General features: G+C 46.0%; 1 protein-coding gene across 1 annotated transcript; it reads left to right on the top strand.

The window, feature by feature from the left end:
- Nucleotides 1-336: 336 nt before the first annotated feature.
- LOC135363988 (late cornified envelope protein 1F-like) lies at nucleotides 337-959 on the top strand. The gene has a single exon (XM_064587474.1). It carries the CDS (start codon nucleotides 337-339, stop codon nucleotides 649-651), a length of 315 nt encoding a protein of 104 aa, XP_064443544.1. The 3' UTR covers nucleotides 652-959.
- The last annotated feature ends 7873 nt before the right edge of the window (nucleotides 960-8832 follow it).

Genomic DNA, 8832 nt, shown 5'->3' with positions numbered 1-8832 from the left:
AACTGTCACCTAGATTTACTATTTCCGTGATTTTTGCTGTAGAATATCTCCTCTAGATGTTTGATTTTGAGCACTTTTTCTTAACATATTTTGGCTTCAGTTCTCTAATTCTATAACAGATGAAGCACTCCAGAGATGATGTGAGGGCATTTGGGGAACTATTAGAAATAATGAAAGTCTCTCTGTTGAATTATCAAGGACTCCATTTAAACAGTTCATCAAATAAAGGCACTAGAAATGATGTTGAGGACAGGAAGGGGTGGGGCAGGGGGGCTCAGGGTCCTGGGTCTGACTCACTGTGTGACTCTCCCTCAGCTCCTGACCCTGCCAGCCGAGATGTCCTGCCAGCAGAACCAGCAGCAGTGCCAGCCCCCTCCCAAGTGTCCCACGCCCAAGTGCCCCCCCAAGTGCCCCCCCAAGTGCCCCCCAGTCTCTTCCTGCTGCGGCTCCAGCTCTGGGGGCGGCGGCTGCTGCAGCTCTGGGGGCGGAGGCTGCTGCAGCTCTGGGGGCGGCGGCTGCTGCCTGAGCCACCACAGGCGACGCAGTTCCCACCGTCACAGACACCAGAGCCCTGGCTGCTGCAGCCAGCCCTCGGGGGGCTCCAGCTGCTGTGGAGGGGGCAGCGGTCAGTCGTCTGGAGGCTGCTGCTGAAGTGGACCCTGAGCCAAGGAGCGCAGGCTTGGGGACAGCGAGTGGCCAAAGCCCTCCTCCTGTTCCTGCTCCCCCTGCTGGGCCTGCCCAAGGGGCTGAGGGGTCTGAGTGCAGCCTTGAGTTCTGGCCCAGAGGATCCCTGTGCCCTGGTGCCCAGAAGCCACAACCCCTCCCCCAAACCCATTTACTCACCTCCTCCCCCATATGTGTGGCTGCCCTGGGAACCCAAAGCACAGACCCTAGGTCCTTCAGAGCTTACCTTGTTGTAAACCCAGCCTGATGTGAAATAATAAAACTAGACATCTTCATGCCCTCCTTGATTGTTGTTTTCTTTTTATTCCTACATTATCTTTTTATACTCTGTCCTCAACTCCTGCTTCCCCTGAGGCCTCAGTGTCTACAGAACTTACTCAGATTTGCCACTTGCACCACTAATGTCCTTAAGAGCAAAACAAATTTTTATTGGTTCAGAATCCAATCCAGGAACCAACATTGGCTTTTTGTCTTCTATGATTTGAAGATTTTTAAACAGTTGTTGGTTTTTGTAGAATGCCTGTCAATTTGGGTTTGTTTGATGCCTCTGCCTGACTAGGTTCAGTGATGCATTTTCACAAGGAGCGTCCTTCTGAGAGCTGACACCATGCCTCACATGATATCTAGTTGTCTCATCCCTGGAGTCCTGAAAATTGGAATAGAGACATTTGGGAACTTCCTGATAAAGTTGAGACATTGAATTTCTAAATTCCATTCCACCAAGTTGTGTCTTTTGCCAGTAGAAGCAGCCTTTTCATCCCCCTCTGAGGTGGTTAACCATGCATTTCCTGAGGAAGCTGAAAGGCCTCCTGGAAGTGGTTGCCTTGCAGTGCACCGCTGGTTCTCTTGAGAACCCATCCCACCATCTCTCTTTGCTTCTAGACATGCACCTCGACTCAAGTCCCAGTAGGCCCCAAAAGGTGATGTAGAAAGTGTGACCCATAAACGGGTACACTGCACTCCAAAAGAACTACATGATTTTTTCTAATTTATACAGATATAAACCCAGGGAATATGTGTGGGATGGATATTAAGGGTACAAGATAATTGTGGAAGGGACATAAAGTTGGATCAGGCCGAATTTATTCACGCAAGTCCGCTTGGACGGGGCTCTAACAATTTGTTGGGTTGGTTGGCTGAAACATGGACCAAAAGGTGGCTGACACTGAATGAAAATGAGATGCCAGGACTTCCTTAGTAAATTATAGAGGAAGGGGTCCAAAGGCTTATTGGGATGCTAGAGTGGAGTTATCAGTTGACATCTGCTCATCTCCTCTGGAAGGGCCCAGAGGACTTATCTTTCAGGGCTATGAGAAATCAATTTGTGAGGAGACCACAGCATCCTTGAAGAGCTATGTGATTGGTCTTCTCTGTAGGTTAGAAATTACAGTGGAATCTGATGCCACTGAATTGGGAAACCTAAATGCAATAAGGATAATTGGATACCATTGGCAGCACTCGGGCACCAAAGGCAAAGTGGGTGTGGTTACTATCATGGACAGCAGAGTCAAAGCAGTAATCAGAACATCCTGACTCACAGAGAGCTGTGGCTCTGGCTAGTTCGTCATGGTGGTTTGGAAATGAAATTGATGGGGAGCCTACTACATTCTTACTTTATATGTATAGGAGGAAAAGTTCTAAGTGAACAAACCTCTGAACCATAAAAAGAGAGAATAATGCTCCCTCAATCAATTCCCAACTCTGAGCTGGTTTGTAGACACGGAACCCCTCGAATGAAGGGGAGGATGGGTCCTCTGGAGGAAGAACTCTTGAACTCCGCCAAAGAGTTATACTATTAATCTTTCCCCCAGCGTTCCCCAAAGGAACTTACGGCACTTTACCAGGGTAATTGTGCACTGGGGAAAAGAAAATAATCAGACTTTGGGGCTAACGGACACTGGCTCTGGATTGACGCTAATTCCAGGAGACTCAAAACATCACTTTGGTCCACTTTGGTCCCTATTTGGTAGGATAGGAGCGTATGGAGGCCGGGTGATCAATGGAGTTTTAGCTCAGTTTTTTCATCTCACCGTAGGCCCAGTGGGTCCTGAACCCACCCTGTGGTTGTTTCCCTGGTTCTAGAATGTATGATTGGAACAGACAGACACAACAACTGGCAGAATCCCCACTTTGGTTCTCTGATCGGTAGAGTGAGGGCTCTTATGATGGGGAGGTCAAGTAGGAGCCATTAGAACTATCTCTACCTAGAAAAATAATAAATCAAAAGCAACACCACATCCCTGAAGGCATTGCAGAGATTAGTGATACCATGAATGATCTGAAGGATGCAGGGGTGGTGATTCTCACCACATCCCTATTTAACTTGCCTATTTGGTTTGTGCAGAAAACAGATGGGTCTTGGAGAATGACAGTGGGTTATTGTAAGCTGAAGCCAGTGGTGAGTCCCCTTGTAGCTGCTGTACCAGATGTGGTTTTGTTACTTGAGCAAGTTAGCACATCCCCTGGTAACTGGCATGCAGCTAGTGATCTGGAAAATGTTCTTCTTCTCTTTTTTTGCCTTCATATCTGTCAGTAAAGACCACCAGTTTAATAATAGAGCAGTTTATTTTCAGTTGGAAAGGCCAGCAATATACCTTTACTGTCCTTCCTCAGGAGTAGGACAATTCTGCTACTCTATGTCATAATTTAGTTCTCAGCAATCCTGATTGTCCTTCCCTTCGACAAGTCATCACACTGGTCCATTCTGTCAATGATATTATGCTGATAGTACCTAACAAGTAAGAAGTAGTAACTACTCTAGACTTACTGGCAAGACATTTGTGTGTCAGACGGTAGGAAATAACTCTGTGGCCTTCTACCTTGGTGGAATTTCTAGGGGTCCAGTGGTACAGGGCATGTTGAGATATCCCTTCTAAAGTGAAACAGAAGTAGTTGCATCTGGCCCCCCCTACAATAAAAAATGAGGCACAACACCTAGTGTGCCTCTTTGGATTTTGGAAGTAACATATTTTTCATTTGGGTGTGCTACGCTAGCCCATTAACTGAGTAACCCCAAACCTGCTAGTTTTGAACGCAGTCCAGAAGAGGAGAAGGCACCAGGAGACAGAATGATTCCATTGAACTGGAAGTTAAGAATGCCACTTGGCTACTTTGGCCTCCTCAGGACTCTGAATCAACAGGCGAAGAAGGTAGCTACAGAGCTCAGTGGGGCGATTGATCCTGATTACCACCGAGGAATTAAACTGCTACTCACAGTGGAGGTAAAGAAGAGTATGTGTGGAATACAAGGGGTCCCTTAGGGTGACTCTTAGTTCTGCCACGCCCTTCGATTAAAGTCCATGGGAAACTCGAAGAACCCAATTCAGACAGGACTATTCATGGCCCAGACCCTTCAGGAATGAATATTGGGTGACCATGGCCAGAACTATGGGCATTTCTTACTATGAGCATGTTTACTTCCTTACTTTGGTATGAGTGTGTGTGTGTGTGTGTGTGTGTGTGTGTGTGTGTGAAGTAACTTTGGTTTCCTCCCATTCTATCACATAACATAAGATGTATTGACTGATATAGTTCAGTATTGTTCAACATTACATAATAAAAGTCAAGTTAAGGATATCAAGGAGAAGAGTCAACATCATTGAAGGACTTTACATCCTTTTCTGGAGAAAGGGTTTTTGCATTATCTGCTAGACAGAGCCTAACTGCATCATGTTAGCTGGCAGTATGGCCTTGTCATTGTCTTTATTTGGCGGTTAAATATTGTTTAAGGAGATGTGTATGGGTGCCAAGTGGACAAGGGGTGAATTGTGATGGTTAATTTTATGTGTGAACTTGGCTAGGCCATGGCACCCCGATTTTAAATCAAACACTCAACGTAGATGTTGGTGTGAAGGGATTCTTTTTTTTTTTTTTTAGATGTGATTCACATTTAAATCAGTTGACTTTGAGTAAAACAGATTACCCTCCGTAATGTGGATGGACCTGAACCAGTCAGTAGAAAGATTTAGGAAAAAAGACTGAGGGCTGCGCAAGAAGAAGGAATTCTGCCTGCAGGCTGCCTTCAGACTGGCGGCTGTACCGTCAACACTCCCGGGTTCTCTAGCCTGCCAGCCTGCTCTGCAGTTCTCAGACTTGCCAGCTCCCGCAGCTGTGTGGGCCAGTCCCTTAAAATAAATCTCTGTGTATATAGGTACACATCTTACTGGTTCTGTTTCTCTGGAAAACCCGGACTAACACAACGTGTGTGGATATGTGTGTGTATGAGGGAAATAATGAGGTGGGGGGAGGGAGGGATTAGGAAAGGGTTCTTTGTGTCCTTTACTCATTTCATTGTGTATGTGTATTTACTTTTGAATTTGTAATATGTATTTATATATTAGGGCTATCAACTTCTTCCCAGGCCTATGTGTTATATTGTTCTGTAGTTATTTGTCTTTTTACCTTATATATGATACTTTATGCTGTATAAAACTTATGTTTTTTCTGGACTTTAATTAATCAACTCTTTTCTTTATATATTATGGGGTTTGTGCCATTATTATTGCACCTTCCCCCATCAATAATTAAACAACAATGATCTATATTTTCTATTGATTTTAGAATGTTGATTTCAGAGATGAAGAAAACTATAATTTGTTAAGTGCTCATTTGTAGCTCAGAAGGGAGCTGAGTGGGAAGGCACAGAGGAAAATTAATTCAGTCTGAATTGCTTCCCATATGATCTCAGCAGTGCCCCCTCCAGCTCCCTGAGAGATGAGAGAATGACCATGTAAGAGACAGGACCCCTTGGGTGAATAGGCCACCTCAGAAGGCCTCCAGTAGTCAGACATGTCTACTGAACGGTCCCAAAGCCACTGGTAGCGAATATCCAAAGCCAAAGTGTCCGTCCAAGTGATATGGTTGCAACCACGTGGCTGACTCATCACTAAGGCCTAGCAGGTGGGTAATTTGAGTGCCGCCCTGCCTGGAGGCAGAGGCATGGACCAGATGGACTCCTTACCCCATCATTCTAAGAATCAGGAGCTGAGCTCCCATGTGAGCCAAGGCATGAATATCCTGGCCACTCCCCCATAAGTAAGCCCACTGGAACAACTTGAACAAATGTCATGGTCAGGTGAGACAGTGGCTGACTTCTGAAGAGGGGTGTGGCCATCACACCTCACTGGGCCTGTCTTGGAGTGTGGTCTCTCATGAGGGTGACCGGAGTCACAGGGAACAGCTGTTCGCAAACTGCCAAGTCAGTGCTAATGCTAATGAAAGGGTTTTTAAAAGTCTATTAACCACCCATGCATGCATAAGCGTGGACTAGCTGCTGAAGGGGAGTGAGAAATATGAGGCACAGTTGTGTTGTTAAAGGGTTTATTAAAATCTCCTTTGTAAGATAATGTCATGTAAAGGATACTGAGCAAGTGGGACTTGAACGGCATTGTCTCAGAAAGGAAAATATCATGGAATAAAGCATAGGAGTGGGGTAAGGAGAGACATGTGGCCAATGTGCCAGTTCTTCTTGGGACACCAACAGAGAAACTGGAATAGTTGCACAGAGTCATACTGCACAGAGCCTTGACTGTCTCTAAAAAATGGCCGCCTTGATCCTGAACGCACTGGAGCCCTGGACGAGGCTTCCTGAAGGTCAGGGGTAATGATTTCTGGAGTGGGAGATGGTGGAAAGAAACATGTGTGCACCCCAGCGAAGAGTAGCATTAAGGAGAAACCATTACAGATGAGAGGCTGTGGGGCACCAGGGAAGGCCACGTACTTTGAGATATCTGATGGTGAGAGTGACAGACAAGGTGGACTCTTTCTCTCTCTCTCTCTCTCTCCTTATATCTGTATCTGTGTCTGTGTCTACATCTACATCCATATCTGTATCTGTGCTTATATCTACATCTCTATCTATGTCTACATAATATATATAATTATCCACATATGTAATACACACACAGATAAATCAGTTAAACAGTCTAACATATCCACAGTCATGTGCACATGTACAGTTCACCAGCTATTGGTTCTCCTTGCCCGTTATGACCCAGCTATGGATATTTTTGAGTCATGTTGGGCTCATCTCAGGCTCTGGAGAATTATTTTGGACACTTCTCGGGGGAGGACTTTCTTCTCATAACTACTCAGGTCTAATTTGTCTTTATCTAATTAATTGCTTATTTTTTAAATATGTTGCCCTCCAGACATGGAAGGAACACCTGCTATATGCCAAATTGACATTTGTCTTTATCTCACTCTCCTAAAAATATTTCCAAAAATTCCTTCAAAGAACCTCGAGTCCAAGCAGCGATGCTGGAGGTTCCTACTGAATCCCAAGCCCTCCTGTTCTATGAGGTCTTCCCGCCTCCTCAGCCCCAGGGGCTCCTGCCCTTGCGGTCCTCCCCACAGACACCCACACCCCAGCCTAGAACCCTCTCGCTGTCTCTTCCCCTTCCTGCTTTCTCATCCACGGGCTCACCCTCCCCCTGCCTGGAAGATCCCTGGAAAACAGATTCTCATTGTCCCATGCAAGGCAGTGCAGCTTTTCTCTCTGGCTCCTCCACAGGGATATCGTTATATGAAAATGTATGAAAGACCTCCGTGGAAAAAAATGGTCATTTTAAAAGTCAGATGCAGCTCACCTGGAAAATAACTGTGATCTGAAAACAATCCATTCTTTTTTAATCATCGATGGATAGATAGCTCACATCTGAGGGTCCACTGGGTTTCCCTTCCATGACTCTACTGACCCCCGTGACACCATTGAGAGTAATTTTTATCGCCTGTTTTAAAGTTGAGGAAACCGAGAATGAGAAAAGTTAGGTGATTTTCACAAGATTACATGGCTAACAAGTGGCAGGCCCAGGATTCTCTCCCAGGTGGATCTCACTCACTTCTAATCCAGACTTTTAACCATGATGGCGTGGATGTGCGTGTACACGCATACACATGCACACACACACACGCGCGCGCGCGCGCTCTGCCAGGGTGGCAGGGACACAAGCAGAGACACGTAGAGGTTTCTGGGGGTCTCCATCCAGAGCAGGCTGTCAAGGCATTAGGACAGGAGGGGCTGGGGGGCCAGGCTCTAAGAAGGATGTGTGAGGGACAGGCAGCTGTAAGGAGAATGAAGTGGCACTGATGGTGGCAATGTCTGGGCCCTGAGGGGAGGCAGGGAGCAGCTGCCAGGCACCACCTGTCACAGGACCATGTGGGTGGCAGGAGGTGGTCCCTGCATGCCCAGGTCCTGCCTCACAAGCTGGGAGCTGAGCCCAAGACTGGGATAAGAGGACCCCCTTGAATCTGTCCACTATGAGATCCAAGAAAATCGCTCCTATCTCCATAAATAATTAACCACAAACCGTTAACGTCTTTTTCAGAATGCACACTATTATGGGAGGCATTCCAAAATCCTACTATGAAACATGAATCTATGTTCTATCTGAAGTTTAAGCATTTGTCACCTACCTTAGAAATATTCTGAAACTGATGGACATTATTTCTGAACTTTGATTATGCCTCTCCCTATATTGCATGCCATGCTGTTGCCCTGTCACGATGGGGCAGCTCAAATCCCACCTGCTGTTTTATGTGTCATGTGACATATCACTCCAATGAAGTTATAATAAGTTCCTTAGCATTCTGGCTTGGATCTTATGTTTGTTGCCTCCATTGGTTCATACAGGGCTATGCACAGAGTGAGCAGTTAATGATCTTAAAATCCTATTACTAGCATTAGCATTGATTTTTCAAGTGACAAATACCTAATCCTGATGAATAAGCTCATTCCTATAGGATACCACTCTCTGAAACAGGCTCAGTGCGGTGGGTTGGCCACATTTTCCTGAGCGATTTGTTCTCCTGCTCAGTGTTGGGGTGGTCATCCAGAGGATGTAGCTGCTGTTTGACCCATGAGCTGGATGGACCCTGGCAATTGAAGACTTCTCACCCCTTCCCCATCCTTGGGATGTGGGTTCTGCTTTCCTTCCCCAGAGGCTGCCCTAAGGACACAGCCTTGAGATGGTGATGTGGTGTTGAGACCATCTGGGTATTATATGTGACTGAGCCCAGTTAAATCCTCTGCATAATTTTTTAAGATTTGAAGGAGGAGGTGTGGAGATCTACCTGTCTTGCAGCTACCCAGTGCAAGCCTCCTGAGTAAGTTTCCTTGTTCATCAAACCTACTTCCTACCAACCTGAGGC

Source organism: Mirounga angustirostris, unplaced genomic scaffold, assembly GCF_029215605.1.
Source record: "Mirounga angustirostris isolate CCGP_5_RB_7025 unplaced genomic scaffold, mMirAng1.0.hap1 SCAF_4, whole genome shotgun sequence".
NCBI classification, from domain to species: Eukaryota; Metazoa; Chordata; class Mammalia; order Carnivora; family Phocidae; genus Mirounga; species Mirounga angustirostris.
The sequence above is the reverse complement of the archived record's forward strand: the minus strand, read 5'-3'. Positions and strand labels throughout refer to the sequence as shown.